At 48.3% G+C, this 20,017-nt stretch overlaps 2 protein-coding genes across 4 annotated transcripts; both read right to left on the reverse strand.

Annotated features, from left to right (window-relative positions):
* Positions 1-156: 156 nt before the first annotated feature.
* On the reverse strand, positions 157-9,807 carry dnai2b (dynein, axonemal, intermediate chain 2b). 2 transcript variants are annotated; one of them, XM_084031795.1, is made up of 12 exons: positions 9,096-9,806; positions 8,579-8,740; positions 7,780-7,901; positions 7,342-7,484; positions 7,153-7,266; positions 4,377-4,516; positions 4,054-4,176; positions 2,231-2,454; positions 1,772-1,907; positions 970-1,116; positions 668-892; positions 157-558 (listed from the first exon to the last, which is right to left on the reverse strand). In XM_084031795.1, exons 1-12 carry the CDS (start codon positions 9,276-9,278, stop codon positions 553-555), a joined length of 1,725 nt encoding a protein of 574 aa, XP_083887921.1. In that variant the 5' UTR covers positions 9,279-9,806; the 3' UTR covers positions 157-552. The 2 variants fall into 2 exon arrangements, with proteins under 2 accessions (XP_083887921.1, XP_083887922.1); XM_084031796.1 differs by lacking the exon at positions 4,054-4,176 and having other exon boundaries at positions 9,096-9,807.
* A 512-nt stretch (positions 9,808-10,319) lies between these two features.
* On the reverse strand, positions 10,320-19,586 carry lrp12 (low density lipoprotein receptor-related protein 12). Of its 2 annotated transcripts, none has more exons than XR_014598620.1 (12): positions 18,810-19,586; positions 17,671-17,727; positions 17,296-17,431; positions 16,922-17,124; positions 16,514-16,761; positions 15,592-15,741; positions 15,286-15,507; positions 14,928-15,194; positions 14,226-14,428; positions 14,007-14,139; positions 12,090-13,919; positions 10,320-12,033 (listed from the first exon to the last, which is right to left on the reverse strand). XR_014598620.1 is itself a non-coding variant. In XM_084031794.1 (12 exons), the coding sequence occupies exons 1-11, from the start codon at positions 18,874-18,876 to the stop codon at positions 13,002-13,004; spliced, it is 2,604 nt and encodes an 867-aa protein (XP_083887920.1). In that variant the 5' UTR covers positions 18,877-19,586; the 3' UTR covers positions 10,320-11,335; positions 12,999-13,001. The 2 variants fall into 2 exon arrangements, 1 of the variants encoding a protein (XP_083887920.1); XM_084031794.1 differs by having other exon boundaries at positions 10,320-11,335; positions 12,999-13,919.
* Positions 19,587-20,017: the final 431 nt, after the last annotated feature.

Genomic DNA, 20,017 nt, shown 5'->3' on the forward strand with positions numbered 1-20,017 from the left:
GTCATCAGAGGTTTCATAAATATGTTTTATTGCAGTAATTGAGATTACAAAACACAGCTGATGAAGTTGCAAAGGTGTTTTCAATGAAATCTGTGACGAGGGCAACATAGTATATATATATATATAAAATAATAATAATAATAATAATGATGACAATTATAATAATAAACCACACTATAGTGTTTCTTTCTCCTTCAATGATGTGATGTTTAGTCTCTTTTTCTCATTCTGAAATATCTATTTTATATTTATGTGAAAATAAACTTAATTTTACAACATTACATTTGAACACATCATGATAAATAAAAATATTGTTACTGAATCGAGCCTGAATGCATCATAATATAACTGACCTCCTGTTAATGGGTGAGTAACAGATGATGACCAGAGGAATCTTTCTCACTTTGCTTTAATGTTATGTCATGACTAAGCATGTGAGTCTGTTTCTATAATGATCTTTTCTTCTTCATGTATCTTTCTCTGAACAAACACAAACTTCTATTTGTTTTTTTACTGAACTTTCAGCTTTTATTCACCGACATCTCGACATCTTTATTCCTGAAACAGAAACAGAGAAACATTTGATTCACAGTAAAACACTGTATATATGTGTGTGTGTGTATCATTATTATCATCATCTAGGACTCAACCCCGGTTCTGTTCTGACCTGGTTTGTCTGGACCTCCCTGTCCCTCCTCCTCTTCAGCTCCGTCTCTGTGATGACATAGAAGTCCTCCTCGGCTCTGGCCAACAGCTGATTAGGACTCTGGTCTGAGTCCTCTGGTCCACCATCATGCTCTGGGCTCTGCTCAGACCGGCTCCTCTCCTTCAGGCGGATCTCTCTCTGCCGGGCCTCCAGGATCTTCTCTCGCTTCGTCTCACGCTCAAACATCTGTTTCCATGACAACAGGGCTAGGATCAATCAGCTATCGATCCGCTATTGATGAGTGATCAGGAAGCTGAACTCACAGCAGCCAGCAAACTCTTGTCATTCTTCTGGAGGGTCGACAGTCCACCCGAGACCTCCAGCAGCGTGGCTCTGCCCTGCTGAGAGCCACACACCACCAAGCGCCCGTTGTCCTGGAGACGGAGGCTGGACAGGACCTCATCACACACCTGAGCCCACGAGACCACCACGAGAACTACGTCATCAGTAATCATTATTCATAAAAACTATTGGTAGACTTCTAATATGATTATATCAAATTAGTGTGCTTTAATATTAAATCAATGTGTTATTATATTAATAATAATAGTTAGTGTGTTATTATTTTTAATTAGTGTGTAATTATATTACATCATGTGTTATATGAATTATAACAATTAGTGTGTTATTGTATTAAATCAATGTGTTATTATATTTAATAATTAGTGTGTTATTATATTAAATCAATGTGTTATTGAAAATTGATTAAATGAGGTAAACAGACGTTCACTTTCAGTCGAGCTCATAACGACAACGTTTGAAGAATAACATTATTAATATCATAACATTAGTAGAATTTGATTATACTGGTGGATTGTTTCACTCAAGTATAAAATCCAAAAGTTCACATTCATTCTGAAAAAGATCATGTTTCTTTCTGCTTCAGATAATATTTGTTGGTGTTTCTTCTAGAGTTAAACAATTAAAAACAGATATGAAATATGTCTCTCCCTGACAGGAGACGTGTCCATGCCTCTGATTGGTTAGATGCTGCAAACTCCGCCCCCTTCCTGTCCAGACTGATCAAGCCTGGTTGATAAAGACCTCTGGGGACATTGGACTAACCTTGAGACTCAGAGTGGGGTGATTCTGTTTGAACAAGATGTCCCAGACGTCCAACGTGCCGTCCATCTTCACGGTGAAGAAGACGGAAGGTCTCACGGGACTCCAGCAGGCGTCCGTCAGAAAAGATGTCTGATATCTGAGAGGAAGTCAAGTTTGGTTGGATGTCCAAAAGGGTCAGGACAAACAAGACTAGATGAGACATTACATGGGGACATATTATATATATATATATATATATATATATATATATATTAAGGACAGGAGGACATGAGAAGATATTATAGATGAATGTAAAGGACAGGAGGAAATGAAATGAGATTAAATATGGATGTCATTATGGGAGGACATGAGACGAGACGGGAGGATATTGGACAGAACGGGTTGAAACAGATGACAAAAGAAGAAAGGACAACAGAAGTTGTTGGACAGTTTCTCCTGGTTATTTATGTTGTTTCTTACTTGGTCCACATGATGGAGGACTCCTTGATGTCCTCAGACCAGATGCGGGCTGTCCAGTCCCCCACGGTGAGGACGTTTTTGGGGAAAAAAGGGTTCCTCTGCAGGGCGTAGACGGGTCCGTGGTGACCGTCATATGTACAGACAATCTTCTCTGCCGGAGTCTTCGCCTTCCTGTTACAGGACACGACCATGCCTTGTTCAGTCCCCACCATGAACTTAGTGGGCTACAGGGACAGGGAGGACAGAGACACACTCAGAGACAGAGAGAACGTGGTTTGAGGGACCATATTTAGTAGTTTTATGAGCCAGGGGGTTGGAGGGACATGTTTAGTAGTGGTTTAAGTCCACTGTGTCTATAATAGGTCCAGGGTCTGAACCTAGATGAACTGGTAGATCTCAACTCCATTGGCTGAGAATCAGGACCAAGTCTGAAGCTGCGGTTCTCTGTGGTGGATTTCACACCCTCCAGGTTGGGAGGGAGTTCAAGTATCTCAGAGTCCTGTGGAGCAGCAGATCAACAGGCGATTCGAGGTGGCGACAGCAGTGAGTCTGATCCCTCAGATTCAAATCCTCCAACAGTTGAACCAGTCGTCGTCCTCCCAGGTGGTCTCACAAATAAATCTCACCTCCTTCCCCAGGGACATCATGTCACGCCCATTCAAGGAGATCTTAATGTATGGTGTCTGTCATGGATCGCCATGGCAGCTGTCAGTCTGTTCTTCCCTGCTGTCTCTGTCTGTGGGCGTGGCCACACCTTCTCCTGATGGACGCTCGTCTGAAAACACCTGCTTCTCACCAGACTCATCACCACCAGTATTTCCCCCCTGTTCCTTGTGGTTCTGCTCTCTGGCTCCATTTCTGATCTTGTGATTTTTGGAAACCTAGATGATGTTGCTTCTGTATTAATCCTCACCTGTGCTCCATTCATCTGCAGATCAGTCCTTACATCTGCTAATTAGTCCAGGCCCATCTCCAAGCTCCTGCTTATATCTAAGAAGTTGTCTTCTTCCAGGGTCCCTCACGTCTGAGTTCATTCAACATCTTTAACATACACACATCTAGCTCTGGAGCTCTGCAGAGCTCTGAATCTGCCATGTTGAAGGTGCGTAAGTTTTGACTGACATAGCTAAATACGAGGCGTCAGACCCTGTTGATGCCACCAGCCCTGGAGAGGAGCTGAGCTCTAAGGAAGGAGGTCTGAGTGGATCCAAGTTGGGAATAAGCTGCTGGACTGTTATGGAGTGACAGAGATCACTCAACATCGGAGAAGGAAGTACGGGGATTGGATGAAGTGCAGCGGACTTGAAATGATCACCATCCACAGCATCCACCTGACCACCCAGCCGGACCAAACACCACCACGGACCAGAAGAGGCGGGAGAGCCGGGATTAGACCTAGGCTGGCCCAGCTTGTCCATTCACAGGAAAGTGGAAAGGATGAAATTAGACTCGGACCGACCCAGCAATGAGAGATCGGAAAGCCATACTGCAGAGACCTGGCTCCCTTGTGCCATGCCAGCTGCTTGCTGTGTTCAGCACTGAAAGAGCACCAGACTCTGGTGGGACGAGAGGAGGTGGACTCTGTGTTTACATCAATGATACATAGTCAGAGTTCATGGTGATGTTTCTCTGATGTTGAATGTCATCGGCTTCCATCGGTGGTCGTGTCTCATCGACCACCATTTGGAATGCTGACCAGAGACTCCACCACATATGACCTACAAGGGTCAACTTTAGACCAGAACATATCAGAACCCCAGTGTACAGGGGCCTTAGAACATGAGTCCCATGCTGGAAACACATTAACAGGTAGTAAACCTCACCATGGTGGACTCAAACTCTAGCGAGATGGCTCCTAAAGCTCGGTCCAGGTGCCCCTCCCTACTTGGGTCCAGAATCAGACGCTCTGTGGGCTCGCTCAACCTGCGGACATCCCACCACAAAACCTGAGGGGGGGGGGGAGACTTTAATTCACGCATCAATCAACACATCATCAGCCTACCCATCATCAGTCTCACTGTCGGTCGTCAGTCTATCAGTTCGTCATCAGTCTACCCCTCATAAGTCTACCAGTCCATCCTCAGTCTAGCTGTCCGCCGCCGGTCTACCTGTCCGTTGTTAGTAAACCAGTCCTTCCTCAGCCTACCTGTCCATCAGTGGAGGCGGAGAAGGCATCTGTTCCGGTCTTGGACTGCATCCAGATAATCTTGTAGACTGGGTCTCTGTGACTGTGGTCCACAGAGGAAGTTTCTACTGGCTGGCTGCCTCTCCGAGTGTCCCAGTACACTAAAACAAACACACCCACAGGTAAATAAACCCCTCACAGTGTGTGTCTTACATGTTTGACTTCTACGCTGTAGATATTCCTATATCATCCACTCACCCATCCATCCACCCATCATCCATCCACCCATCATCCATCCATCCATCATCCATCCATCCATCCATCATCCATCCACCCTCCCTCCCATCCCCCCATCCATCCATCATCCATCCACCCATCATCCATCCACCCATCATCGATCCATCCATCATCCATCCATCCATCATCCATCCACCCTCCCTCCCATCCCCCCATCCATCCATCATCCATCCACCCATCATCCATTCACCCATCATCCATCCACCCATCATCCATCCACTCACCCATCCATCCACCCATCATCCATCCATCCATCCACCCATCATCCATCCACCCATCATCCATCCACCCATCATCCATCCATCCATCATCCATCCACCCATCATCCATCCATCCATCATCCATCCATCCATCATCCATCCACCCTCCCTCCCATCCCCCCATCCATCCATCATCCATCCACCCATCATCCATCCATCCATCATCCATCCACCCATCATCCATCCACCCATCATCCATCCATCCATCCATCATCCATCCATCCATCCATCATCCATCCACCCATCATCCATCCACCCATCATCCATCCATCCATCCATCATCCATCCACCCTCCCTCCCATCCCCCCATCCATCCATCATCCATCCACCCATCATCCATCCATCCATCATCCATCCATCATCCATCCATCCACCCATCATCCATCCATCCATCATCCATCCATCCATCCATCATCCATCCATCCATCCATCATCCATCCACCCTCCCTCCCATCCCCCCATCCATCCATCATCCATCCACCCATCATCCATCCATCCATCATCCATCCATCATCCATCCACCCTCCCTCCCATCCCCCCATCCATCCATCATCCATCCACCCATCATCCATCCATCATCCATCCACCCTCCCTCCCATCCCCCCATCCATCCATCATCCATCCACCCTCCCTCCCATCCCCCATCCATCCATCATCCATCCCCCCTCCCTCCCATCCCCCATCCATCCATCATCCATCCACCCTCCCTCCCATCCCCCCATCCATCCATCATCCATCCCCCCTCCCTCCCATCCCCCCATCCATCCATCATCCATCCATCTTCCCTCCCATCCATCCACCCTCCCTCCCATCCCCCCATCATCCATCCCCCCTCCCTCCCATCCCCCCATCCATCCATCCAACCTCCCTCCCATCCCCCCATCCATCCATCATCCATCCATCTTCCCTCCCATCCATCCACCCTCCCTCCCATCCCCCCATCCATCCATCATCCATCCAACCTCCCTCCCATCCATCCATCATCCATCCACCTTCCCTCCCATCCATCCACCCTCCCTCCCATCCCCCCATCCATCCATCATCCATCCACCCTCCCTCCCATCCCCCCATCCATCCATCATCCATCCCACCTCCCTCCCATCCCCCCATCCATCCATCATCCATCCACCCATCATCCATCCATCCATCATCCATCCATCCATCATCCATCCACCCTCCCATCCCCCCATCCATCCATCATCCATCCACCCATCATCCATCCATCCATCCATCATCCATCCACCCTCCCTCCCATCCCCCCATCCACCCATCATCCATCCATCCATCATCCATCCCCCCTCCCTCCCATCCCCCATCCATCCATCATCCATCCCCCCTCCCTCCCATCCCCCATCCATCCATCATCCATCCACCCTCCCTCCCATCCCCCCATCCATCCATCATCCATCCCCCCTCCCTCCCATCCCCCCATCCATCCATCATCCATCCATCTTCCCTCCCATCCATCCACCCTCCCATCCCCCCATCCATCCATCATCCATCCCCCCTCCCTCCCATCCCCCCATCCATCCATCATCCATCCAACCTCCCTCCCATCCCCCCATCCATCCATCATCCATCCATCTTCCCTCCCATCCCCCCATCCATCCATCATCCATCCAACCTCCCTCCCATCCATCCATCATCCATCCACCTTCCCTCCCATCCATCCACCCTCCCTCCCATCCCCCCATCCATCCATCATCCATCCACCCTCCCTCCCATCCCCCCATCCATCCATCATCCATCCACCTTCCCTCCCATCCCCCCATCCATCCATCATCCATCCCACCTCCCTCCAATCCCCCCATCCATCCATCATCCATCCACCTTCCCTCCCATCCATCCATCATCCATCCACCCTCCCTCCCATCCCCCCATCCATCCATCATCCATCCACCCTCCCTCCCATCCCCCCATCCATCCATCATCCATCCCACCTCCCTCCAATCCCCCCATCCATCCATCATCCATCCACCTTCCCTCCCATCCATCCATCATCCATCCACCCTCCCTCCCATCCCCCCATCCATCCATCATCCATCCCACCTCCCTCCCATCCCCCCATCCATCCATCATCCACCCTCCCTCCCATCCCCCCATCCATCCATCATCCATCCCACCTCCCTCCCATCCCCCCATCCATCCATCATCCATCCACCCTCCCTCCCATCCCCCCATCCATCCATCATCCATCCACCTTCCCTCCCATCCCCCCATCCCCCCATCCGTCCACCCACTGATCTGTCCGTTGTAGCTGCCCCCCACTAGGGTGTGGCAGTCTTTGGGGTTGTACTCCAGGCAGACGAGTTGAGACGCTGGCTTCAGAGTCATATCTGGTCTCTTTGGGTTCTCTGAAACAAATCATGGATCATCTGTGAATGGGACTGTGGACTCTGTGAATCCATCTGCCCATCTGTCCTACCCACCGATGTCCCATATGTAAGAGTCCAGGCTCATGTCTCTGGAGGTTTTCTGGAACTCAAGACAGGAGTAGGCAGCCGCCAGCTTCCGGCCGCCATCAGGATGCCAAGAAAGACCAGTCACGGTACGCTTCACCAGGTTCGGATCTCTGCAGACACCAGAAGCAGCACTTTTTCATCCAGGAGCATTGAAACCAGGGTATCCAGCAGAAAGGGGGTCTACATGGAGATTCGACTGGCTGATTTATGGTCAGTGAAATGACAGGACTGAAGCTGCTGATACCAAATCATTCTACTACTTTCACCATTTCCTTGACAAAAGTTCCCGGTATTTAGAATTTCCCTTGATAACATCTTCTAAGAAACAGAGTTTAGCTCACACACATCTGGGACTTTTAGTAAATAATCCTAATCTTGTTATAGGTATTTGGTTGTCAGCTGTACCTGAAGATGTTAATGGTCTTGGCAGACGGTGGCTCCTGATGCTCCTCCACCTCCTCCTCATCCTCAAAATACTCCTGGTAGATGTCCATGGCATTGTTCTGTCTGATGCAATGCTCCATCACCTGGACCACACAAATGATGACATCACATAGGGCTTTGTGTCAGCTGACCAGCCTGGACATCAGCCTATCACAGGACAATCACAAACCCATGCAGTTTGTCTACAGGCCAAACAGGTCCTCAGACGATGCAATAGCATTCACACTGCACACCGCCCTCTCTCACCTGGAGGAGCACATACATGGATGCTGTTCATGGACTACAGCTCTTTTAACTGCATCATACTAGACAAACTCGCCAAGAAGCTCAGAGACCTGCACATCAGTCCCTCCCTGTTCAGCAGGATCCTGGACTTCCAGAAAACAGACCACAGGCAGTGGTACGCCATCAGTAACGCCATCTCCTCACAGGGGTGTGTACTCAGTCCCCTGCTTTTCTCCCTGTTTACCCAAGACTGTATGCCAACACAGCCCCGAGACCATCGTCGGCCGAATCACTGATGGAGACGGGGTGAGAGCCCTGAACCGTGGTCTGGAGAGAACCACCTCCTGCTCCACGTCAACAGGTCCATGTGGACTGAGTTTAGGTGAAGTGGGTCAATGCGGACTGATTTTAGGGGAAGTGGGTCAATGCAGACTGAGTTTAGGTGAAGTGGGTCGATGTGGACCGAGTTTAGGTGAAGTGGGTCGATGTGGACCGAGTTTAGGTGAAGTGGGTCGATGTGGATTGTGGATCTTACGCTGCCCAGCTGCAGGATGCTGTTGATGTAGCTCTCATCTTTCTCCACCTTCTTCCTGAAGCGGATGGTCTGTTCCATCTCCTGAGGGTTGACGTCTTTGGGCCACCCCCCCTCCACATGGTTTATCCCACAGCTGTCAGACTCAAAGCGCTCTGTGTTCACCTGAGGACCAGAACACAAGAACCTGAATCAGCATTAATACATTATCACACTGGGGGTTGGACTATGATCTCTGAGGACGTCACGGACTGCAACGTACGGCTGACCCAGATGGGTCCTCCCCCAGACCAGAACCTAAGTTATCTACGTCTACAGGCCCTGGGGTCAAAACACCAAGACACCATTCCTGTCCAAGTACTTATAATGTACAAATACTACTACTTCCTGTCCAAGTAGTACTTATAATGTACAAATAATACTTCCTGTCGAACTAGTTAATTCATGCATCTTAGTTCAGATTACATTATTTGAACACATTAGTATTTATATTTGAACAATAATTACAGGTGGATCTCACCTGGTGCTCCGACATGTCCCTGCAGCATTGCAGACCCTGGTCTCGGCGGGTTCTCTGGATGAACTGTGGAACCAGACTCGGGTCTGGAGGAACGTCCACCAACAGCTCGGCGGGCCAGTCAGAGAAGAGACACTGGCGGCCGAACTCACTGCGGAGCTTCGTGTACACATGGACGACTTCCATCCGGCGGTCGACTAAATCCCGGCTGAGTACCAGACCAAACACCGCCCGAGCAACGGACCAAACACCGACCGAAGAACGGACCAAACACCGACCGAAGAACGGACCAAACACCGCCCGAGCAACGGACCAAACACCGCCCGAGCAACGGACCAAACACCGACCGAAGAACGGACCAAACACCGACCGAAGAACGGACCGAACACCGACCGAAGAACGGACCAAACACCGACCGAAGAACGGACCAAACACCGCCCGAGCAACGGACCAAACACCGACCGAAGAACGGACCAAACACCGACCGAAGCACGGACCGAACACCGACCGAAGAACGGACCAAACACCGACCGAAGAACGGACCAAACACCGACTGAAAGTAGGTCTCAAACTCAAAAAGAGCTCTAGCGGCGCTGTTTGCTGTATCCTAGCAACAAGGCAGGATTAATGTATCCTAGCAACCTGAATAAACTTTATTAACAAACCAAACAGCTTACACTAAATAAGAAAATTTAAGTCAACGCGGTGTTGTTTTTATTATTAGTCACTTTAGCTTGTTGGCTAATGGTTTCCTCAAGTTCTGTTTCAGCATGAGCGTTGAGTCGGGTTCTTCACATCTGTTTCACTGGGAGAATGATGAGTCGGGTTCTTCACTTTCCGATTCTGCGTGAGAACGTTGAGTCAGGTTCTTCACGTTCCGATTTGGTGTGAGAACGTTGAGTCAGGTTCTTCATGTTCTGATTTGGTGTGAGAACGTTGAGTCAGGTTCTTCACGTTCTGATTTGGTGTGAGAACGTTGAGTCTGGTTCTTCAGGTTCTGATTTGGTGTGAGAACGTTGAGTCAGGTTCTTCATGTTCTGATTTGGTGTGAGAACGTTGAGTCGGGTTCTTCACGTTCTGATTTGGTGTGAGAACGTTGAGTCGGGTTCTTCACGTTCTGAGAACGTTGAGTCAGGTTCTTCATGTTCTGATTTGGTGTGAGAACGTTGAGTCGGGTTTGGTGTGAGCAGCAGATTCACTTTGATTCAAATAAAAGTTAAACAGTGGTGACAGAGAAAATGTGAACCTTTAATCTTTAGTGCAGTTTAACAGTTTTGAACTTTACAGACTCAACGTAAAACTAAACACCAAACAACTTGAATCATGCAGGTCAGAAAAACGGCAACACAACAACAAATTAAAGAAATCCTTCAGATGATCATCAGAGTATCAGTGAGTTCCTGTGGAATTGTAGTTCTATCAGAAGAGTCAATTAACTCACGCGTCTTCATCGAGTTAAACAGCATCAACACATTCATTTATTCTCTTTCAACTAAACTCATTACCTGTGAATCACTAACTGAGAAGTAACGTTGCTCTGTTCCTTTTAGAGAACCTTAACCAACAGAAAGTCAGACGTATGATTCAGAAGGAACCACGAAGGAACCATGAGAGCCGAGTATCAACAGGTTTGAAGCAGGAACCACATCATTACGTTTCTCTGATCTGACTGTTCACCGTTGACTCCTGAGTGGAAAACAGTGTTCTTCAAGAACCCGAGGGAACACGCCATTAGTAACTGATACAGAATCATCATCAGGTGAAGTATTCCTTTAACAATAATAATAATAACCATTGTCATAATAATAATAATAATAAATATAGACAGTCACACTCACACAAGGTCAGCTGAGATCTGAGTACCAAAATCTGTAACAGAGATCATAAATACAGACGGGTCAGTTTGAATTGCTTCGGGAGGAGGAACCGGGAAGAACCAGGAGGAACAAGAGGGACTCACTAAATAAGATAAAAATTCAGTTCACAAATCAGCAGACATGAAACCTTCTGGTTCTGTTGGTGTGATTGTAAAACCTCAAGCCTAGTTCTGAAGGCCTGGTCCTGTTCAGCTCTGGACCACCAGATGGACCTGGTTCTCCAAAGCTTGAAACTCTGTGTCATTTATATTGAATATCAAGTGTAAACATAATTTGTGACTTTTGACGTCCTCTTTGCAGACAGATCCAGAATGTTCTCGTAGAACCATGAGATCAAGAACCATTTCAGCAACAGGATCAGCGGATCTGGAAAAGTTGAGGATGTTAACAATTCACAGCTCTGGAACTCATCCATCTTTGAAAATAGAGCAGTCTAGAACCGGAAGAGGTACAAGTCACCAGAAGGGAACCAGACAGGAACCTGAACAATGTTGAGGTACAATGAGGTACAAGCTAGCATTAGCATCACTCAACAAAGTGTACTCTGGTAGATCCTGGTGTACTTTGTGTACTCTAATGTACCCTGGAGTACTCTGGTATTACCTGGTATACTCTAATGTGCCCTGTGATACTCCGGTGTATTCCTGGTGTATACTAGTGTTCCCTGGTGTTCTCTGGTAGAATCTGGAGTACAGTACTCCAGTGAACCCTGCTGTACTCCAATGTACCCTGCTGTACTCCAGTGTATCCTGGTGTATTGAGAACTGGATTTTGTTGGTTTTACATTCCTCCCCAGGTAGGCTACCAAAATCTAGCCCATTATTTTATGCCACGTCCATTTGTCAAATGACCCTTCTTCATCATCTTTCGTCATCTCAGTGTTCTGTTTAACAGCACAAAGGGAGACTATTTCATCCAAGGTTCCTGGACCAGATCCTCTGAATGTTCTCATTGGTAAAGAACCAGTTTACAGTTGTACTAATGAGCAGGAAGTTAAGAGTTTTCATCATCGCACCAACATAAGAATCAGTGACATCACTCCCATTGGTCTCTGATTAACTAACCTTCAAACCAGCTAATTTGCTAACAGGTGTAATTGTAGTGCAGTCAAAGTGTTAACCTTCAAACCAGCTAATTTGCTAACAGGTGTAATTGTAGTGCAGTCAAAGTGTTATCATTATTAATTGCTGTAGTCCAGCAGGTGCCATTAGCTAGTTGGCTAGTAAGTACAGTCAAATCTGTTAGCATGTTGGCTAGCTTTAGTACAGTCAAATCTGTTAGCATGTTGGCTAGTTTTAGTACAGTCAAATCTGTTAGCATGTTGGCTAGTTTTAGTACAGTCAAATCTCTTAGCAAAAGGGCTAGTTTTAGTACCTTCAAATCTGTTAGCATCTTGGCTAGTTTTAGTACCGTCAAATCTCTTAGCACAAGGGCTAGTTTAACTACAGTCAAATCTGTTAGCATGGTGGCTAGTTTTAGTACAGTCAAATGTCTTAGCACAAGGGCTAGTTTTAGTACCGTCAAATCTGTTAGCATCTTGGCTAGTTTTAGTACCGTCAAATCTCTTAGCACAAGGGCTAGTTTAAGTACAGTTAAATCTGTTAGCATGTTGGCTACTTTTAGTGCAGTTAAATCTGTTAGCATGTTGGCTCATTTTATTACAGTCAAATCTGTTAGCATGTTGGCTAGTTTTAGTAGTTACATTTGTTAGCGTGTTGGCTAGTTTTAGTACAGTTTAATCTGTTAGCATGTTGGCTAATTTTAGTACAGTTAAATCTGTAAGCATGTTGGCTAGTTTTAGTACTGTTAAATCTGTTAGCCAGTTGGCTAGTTTAAGTACAGTTAAATCTGTTAGCATGTCAGAGGTTTTGGCTCAGCGTCTTTTTAGCAGTATTAGCCTGTCAGTCAGAAGGTTAGCCTGTTAGCAGAGGAGCATGTTAGCTAACTTTAGGTGTTGTATCAGGGTAGTATTTAAAAGGTATCAGGGTAGTATCAGGGTAGTATTTGTGGTACTAGCGCATCAGTTAACCTGTTAGCACAGCAACAGCAGCTCGTCGTCACTGCTCTCCGTCTTGCCCGTGGCCTCCAGACAGGCATCAGGGATCTGAGCCGTGTGGACCATCCCACAGTGTTCACAGGGACCGTCCCGCCCCCCTCGACAAGCGTTTCCACGGTAATCGTGGGGGGCGTGGCATTTGGTAGAGGACAGGTGTGGCTCCAGCAGTGGCTGTCGGACATCGCTAACCAATGAGGAGGAGGAGTCAGAGTCGGGGATCAGGAGCTCCACGTCTTCTTCTTCTCCGTTGTCTCGCTGCTCCATAGTCTCGGAGCCACTGCTTCCTGTCTCCAGCTGGTGAAGTGGACTATGATTGGTCCAGGTCTGGTCCTGCTGGTTCTGGCTGGTCCTGGTCAAGTTCCTGGCGAGGCACTGCAGGTTGTGGGCCAGTCGCTGCAGGGCGGAAGTGGGAGGAGTTTGGAGCTCTGAGGCATCACTGTGACATTCAGGATCTGGACTGGAGGTTACCACGGGGATGGAGCTGGAGGGGGGCGGGGCCTCTCTGTGCCTGTTATGGCCTCGGGGCATCGGGACCCCAGGGATTGCTGGTGTTGACATGGATACCATGGCCTCCACAGTGGTGGAGGGCGGAGTCTTGTGGGGGAGGGGGGCGATGGACCCCCCCACCGCGCCTACGCTTCGTTCCCTCCCTCGCTCGCCCTCGGTGTCCGTGTCGTCCGAGTCCGGAGACAGCAGGTTTGTACCCGGGTTTCTGGAGCCGCCGCCGTCCTCCAGATCAGAGGAGACCAGCGCCAACGAAGCTGACCGCCGCGACCGCGAGAAGGTGAAGAGACGACGCCACAAGTTGCTATGACGACCAGAGGAGGGGAGTCTCAGGGAGGTAAAGCCGAGCTGAGAGCGGACAGCCAGACGGAGGTTTTCCAAGACGGATGCCTGAGGACAGAAAAGAGGATCACATTCACATCAACAGAGACTGGATCGGGCTGTTGGTTGACAGGTGAGCTATCCGAGTATCCATACCTGGCTCCCAGAGCAGGCTGGGAAATCCTCCACAGGTGGGATCAGTCCCTGGGCGATCAGCTGACCATAAGAGGGCGGAGCTTCCCTCCTCAGCAGCTCTGCTTCCACTCTGGAAAGCTGGGTCTCAAATGACCTGCAACGACCAATCACACGGCTCGGATCACAGGGCTCACAACGACCAATCACACGGCTCGGATCAAAGCGACTGATGAGTCTCACCTGCGTTCGAACATCCGCAGCGAGTAGAGCTTGCAGGTACAGCCGAGGGCGATGACCAATAGGAGTCCACAGATGAGGCTGCCGATGACGGCGGCGGTGATGACTCTGGTGGGAACGATGACGGGACAACTCTCCTCGTCGCTGCCGTCGCCACAGTCGTCCTGCGCGTCGCACACCCACGACTCAAACACACAGCGGTTATTCTGCAAGAGGTCAGAAGTCAAAGAAATGATTCTACAAGCAGACTTGTAGAGTCCATTAATGGAGGACTTACAGACTCTTCTGGATCCAGTCTGATCCAGTTTGTTGTAGTTCTATTTGTGTTCCAGCTCTGGACTAAGAGATGGGACAGTTAACCCAACCCGTCTCTAGTTCTGAGTTCAATTTAATGAAACGTCTCCAAATTATGGGTTCTATATTGATTTTAATTAAACATCTCTGATGTAATGAATTAACCGTTGTGTCATGGGTTCTATTTTTAATAAACGTAATTTAATAAATGTAATGAATGTGTCATGGGTTCTATTTTTAATAAACATAATTTAATAAATGTAATGAATGTGTCATGGGTTCTATTTTTAATAAACGTAATTTAATAAATGTAATGAATGTGTCATGGGTTCTATGTTTTTAATCAAAGTTATGGGTTCGTAAACGTCTCTGATGTAATGAATGTGTCATGGGCTCTATGCTTGTCAGTACCTTGCAGTGGAAGTTTCCTGGCTGGCAGAAGAAGCAGTTCTTCTCATCGGAACCGTTGGGGCAGCGGTTCTGGTAGTTGCAGCGGTCCGATCGAGGGTAACAGGCTCCGTTCCTGGAACAGGGGAACTCGTCCTCCTGACACGAAGAACAATTGAGCTCGTCGCGACCGTTGGGACAATGCCAGTAGCCGTCGCAGCGCTGCTGCTCAGTGTAACACCCCCAGTTCCCTCCACAGGGAACTTCCCACGGCAGGCAGAACCCATCCACCTTAGAACCCAGAAACAGGTTAAAGAGAACCCATCCACCTTAGAACCCAGAAACAGGTTAAAGAGAACCCATCAAGAACCACCAAAAGCACCTGGTAGGTGACGTTGAAGCCCCTGGCAGCGTTGATCTTGTCCGCGTAGAAGTGAACTCGGAGCTGACCAGACGAGGAAACCACGGCGACCGGTGCTCGAGAGTCGAAGGCAGTCAGCACCCTGAGGAGACGGCGAGGGTTTTCCTCCAGGCCGTCATAGACCTTCACATAGTCGCCGTAACCAGTCCCATCCAGTTTAAAGTCTGTAAACCTCAGGATGACCTGCAGGAAGGAAGAAGATCACGGCATCAGCTTTGCTTCAGTGGGAGGAGCCTCTGGTGTGTGGGGGATGAGGTCACAGATTACCTTCCTGTGGTCCCCGGTATCAATCAGCCAGGTGCAGTTACTTCCTGGAGGGTAGAAGTCCGGGTAGTTCGGAGAGCTGAAGGAGCCGTAGAAGTTCCTCAACCATTCTCCACAAGTGGGAACGTCACAGTCGATCTCATCACCAAGGTCCTGGGAACACACACACGTAGTCAGGACCCGGTCCTGGTTTACTACCATCACGTAGTCAGGACTCGGACCTGGTTTACTACCATGACGTAGTCAGGACTCGGACCTGGTTTACTACCATCACGTAGTTAGGACTCGGACCTGGTTTACTACCATGACGTAGTCAGGACTCGGACCTGGTTTACTACCATGACGTAGTCAGGACTCGGACCTGGTTTACTACCATCACGTAGTCAGGACTCGGACCTGGTTTACTACCATCACGTAGTCAGGACTCGGACCTGGTTTACTACCATCACGTAGTCAGGACTCGGACCTGGTTTACTACCATCACGTAGTCAGGACCCGGTCCTGGTTTACTACCATCACGTAGTCAGGACCCGGTCCTGGTTTACTACCATCACGTAGTCAGGACCCGGTCCTGGTTTACTACCATCACGTAGTCAGGACTCGGACCTGGTTTACTACCATGACGTAGTCAGGACTCGGACCTGGTTTACTACCATCACGTAGTCAGGACCCGGTCCTGGTTTACTACCATCACGTAGTCAGGTCTCTGGGGTGCAGTGACCAGGTCCTGGTTTACTACCATCTTTTAGTCAGGTCTCTGGGGTGCAGTGACCAGGTCCTGGTTTACTACCATCCTTTAGTCAGGTCTCTGTGGTGCAGTGACCAGGTCCTGGTTTACCACCATCTTTTAGTCAGGTCTCTGGGGTGCAGTGACCAGGTCCTGGAGTGGTTGGTGCTGGACTGGTTAGGTGAACTCGTTTGTTACCTGACAGTCGATGCTGCCGTCACAACGCAGACTGTGGGGCAGGCAGGTGTAGATCCTGGTGTAGCGGGACAGACAGGGGAACTGGTTCAGACTGCAGGGCTGGAAGGAGAACGGAGACTCCACACACAGCTCCTCGTCTGAATTATCTCCACACTCATCCATTGAGTTGCAGCGCCACCAGTCTGGGATGCACTTCCCGTTGGAGCAGTGGAACTGGTCCACATCACAGCTGGACGCCTCTACTTTACCTACAATAGAGAACACAAGACATCCCAAAGGTGATCCTGATCCTCTTCCACTTCAGGCTTCAAGGACCAGCTACGAGGATTTTGAGACCAGCCTTATGGAGGAGCTGCTGGTCTAAGGAGGACTGGGATCCGCATCCAGATCCCGTCTACAAACCCTCACCGGTGATGTAGGACAGTCTGAACCCCTTCCCTGTCAGACTATCATCAGAGTGGAAGTGAATCCAGACATGGTCCTGGGAGGAGATGTAGGGGGGCGGCAGAGAAGAACCACAAACCCGCAGCCCATCCAGGCTCCTGTAGCTGCTGATGGACATCCAGTCTGAGAAGCAACGATGGGAACTCTGGAGGTCAAAGTCCTGGAAACTACAAGCAGAGAAGAACTTATTGATGACACCGTCTTCAGGTCCGTTCCCTCTCTGTGGACTGGTTCTAAACCCTGTTCCCTCTCTGTGGACTGGTTCTAAACCCTGTTCCCTCTCTGTCAACTGGTTCTGGACTCTGTTACCTGGTGTTGTTACCATGGAAAAAGGCTACCTGAGGGTGATGGTGTCTCCAGCTCGGGCTCTGATGTTCCAGCTGCAGTTCAGTCTTGCTGGATACTGAAACGGCCAACCAGGGCTGGTGATGACGCCGCTGGACAGCCGCAGGACTTCTGCCACCTCTCCACAGGCTGGACAGACAGGGAGACAGGCAGAGAGAGAGACAGGAGACAGAGACAATGAGAGAGAGAGAGAACCAGCAACAGAAAGACAGAGAGAGAGAGACACAGAACAGGAGACAAATAGAGAAACAGAGAACCAGTGACAGACAACGACAGAGACACAACAAGAGAGAGACAGCGAGTTAGACGGACACTACGGAAGTTTAGCTCATCCAGCTAATGTGATGTCATTATGGTTGTGACCTTACCTTTAGAAATCCCTGATACGTAGATGTTGTCATTCCTCTGAGATGCAGCAATGCATCCTGGGAAGGGCAGGATAGAAACAGGGATGAAGGAAGACAAAAATCAGACAAAGTAAACATTGATTATATCACCTTGGTTGTGTTTCTGGTGCTTTTTAAAGGCTCCGACAGTAAAGGCAGCGTTCCAGACCTGGCTCTAGCTGTACTGCACAATGTCGACCCGCCAGCGGCGAACCGGACACCGGATCAAACGCCCGGTTCTTAAAACTACGCCCGACCGGACCGCCCGGTTCACCACACCGGCTCGGACAGAGACGGTGACACAGGACCGGTATGACAGTTACGGGCGCAGCAACTTTCTGTGCGAAAAAACAATCTTCACTGATTTTTGGTCACATGTGTGGCCAACATGGTCGCACTCTGGAGCCCTGGCTTCCTCCACAACGGTCCGTGTGGAACAATGAACCCTGCTGAGAAGCCGCATAATGTGCAAGATAGGAATTTAACGAAGCTTCAAGGCAGTTTTTGCCTCGAGCATTTTTTTAATCGAGTTACTCAAGTAATCGATTCAGCCCTAACTACTATACTACTATATAGTATACTACTATACCATACTACTACATAGTATACTTCTATACTACCATACTATAGTGACTATCAGACAGTCTATGATGGACGTTTGTCCTCTATGTAAACATCAGGGCAGGACAACCTCACATGATCAACAGTTTTAATACTAATATATAATCAATAACTTGTCAACAAGCTGCAGATGATAACGGAGTGATTCTTCAGGCAGTCAAACAGTTAAAACCTTCCTCGTGCTACAACGCAGACTAAACCTAAACTATTGACAACAAATCAATACTTTAAAACATCAGATTCACTCAGCTAAAGCTTATCAGACACCATCAATATGACGATCATGAACTAACATATCACTTAATAAATACATCTATAAATACAGTCAAAAACAAATCTGTATTTCCTCTTATATGATTAATTGATTTCAGAAGATTTAAATGTATTAAATGTTATATATATATATATATGTGGGATATATATATATATAATTAAAATAATAAAACTTATGAGTATAGTGTTTTTTTTTTCCCATTAATGGTACATTTTTTAAGTCTTACCTGACAGGACGAGCAGGTAAACGACCGGCGCTGAGCGGCTCAGCCTGCAGCCCGATCTGAGGGCCATAATAGCCCGCTAGTGATGATGACGATGATGAAGGTCACTGAACAGTTGGAGCCGCTGGCTGCTGCATGTCAGCCTCAAACCAAATAAAACAGAAATATGCCCGGAAACAGCTGATAAACTCTGTTAGCTTAACATCTGCTAACTGTTCTGTCTGTGTCTACTCTGATCTAGCGCCTAACTAGGCTAAAAGTACGAGCTAACTAGGCTAACTGCCCTCACATCATAACCGTCTCCAAACAAAGACTCATCGTTAGCTCCGACTAGCTGTTAGCTCAGAGACCGTTTCCCCACAGCAGCAAGCTCCTTACTCTGAATACAGCAACACATGACGGAAACAACCCAGCCGACAGTGTGTTAAAACACATGCCACGAACATGTCAGCTACATACAAACGAAAAAGCCCAAATGTTAGCTCTCAGGCTAACGGCTATATCTACACAGCTAAATGAACCAGTTGCTAACAGCTAACTAGCTAAAGAGGCTAACATTAATAATAATAATAATAATAAGCTGGAACATGCTAACGGAGCTAAGCGCCTAACTACCCTGTCCTCCTCTACAACAAGGACATAAATCCGGACCGGGACAGCTAACCCGAGATAATGAAGAGATTAGCACCGCTGCTCTGTGTGTTGGTCTGACGACATCTTTAGTTGTGAGCTGTAGAACAACAACAGTCCGCAAGCATCAGCGACCACAGCCAGTGAGTGAGTGAGTGAGTGAGTGAGTGAGGTGAAGCCCCGCCCCTCCCTGTGTCTCTGTGTGACATCACGAAACCGTCTCTTCTTCTTGTGGTGTTTACGGCGGACAACGTAATAGTGCAGGACCGCCACCAACCGGTAGGCTAAGAACTGCAATGGATTGTAATTATTATTCCCCGAGTCTAATAACAATAAAGAAATAACGCTTGAAATAAATTAATGTATATTATCTTTTCCTCAGATGCTGAAACAAAAATGACTTGTCGGTCAGAGAGCACGTCGTTCAGATCAGGGGCGGATCTAGGATCTGACCTTTGATCTCTCGCTCTCTCAGGACCAGAGCAGACCGAGACCACAGATGCTGTGATGGACCAGAGCCGAATACTGGACTGGCCTGGGACAATAGAGGCTATGACGGTCCAGAGTCCAGTACTGGACTG

This window comes from Eutrigla gurnardus (assembly GCF_963514095.1).
Source record: "Eutrigla gurnardus genome assembly, chromosome: 17".
Classification (NCBI taxonomy): domain Eukaryota; kingdom Metazoa; phylum Chordata; class Actinopteri; order Perciformes; family Triglidae; genus Eutrigla; species Eutrigla gurnardus.

Coding starts and splice junctions, on each gene's coding strand:
- dnai2b (XM_084031795.1), bottom strand. CDS start 9,278: ATGGAAGTCGTCCATGTGTACACGAAGCTCCGCAGTGAGTTCGGCCGC. Junction 1,908..2,230: donor TCCTCCATCATGTGGACCAA/GTAAGAAACAAC, acceptor ACTTCCTCTCAG/ATATCAGACATCTTTTCTGA. Junction 1,117..1,771: donor ACCCCACTCTGAGTCTCAAG/GTTAGTCCAATG, acceptor TCGTGGGCTCAG/GTGTGTGATGAGGTCCTGTC.
- lrp12 (XM_084031794.1), bottom strand. CDS start 18,876: ATGGCCCTCAGATCGGGCTGCAGGCTGAGCCGCTCAGCGCCGGTCGTT. Junction 17,432..17,670: donor CGTATCAGGGATTTCTAAAG/GTAAGGTCACAA, acceptor CTGTCTGTCCAG/CCTGTGGAGAGGTGGCAGAA. Junction 13,920..14,006: donor CAGCCTGCTCTGGGAGCCAG/GTATGGATACTC, acceptor TTCTGTCCTCAG/GCATCCGTCTTGGAAAACCT.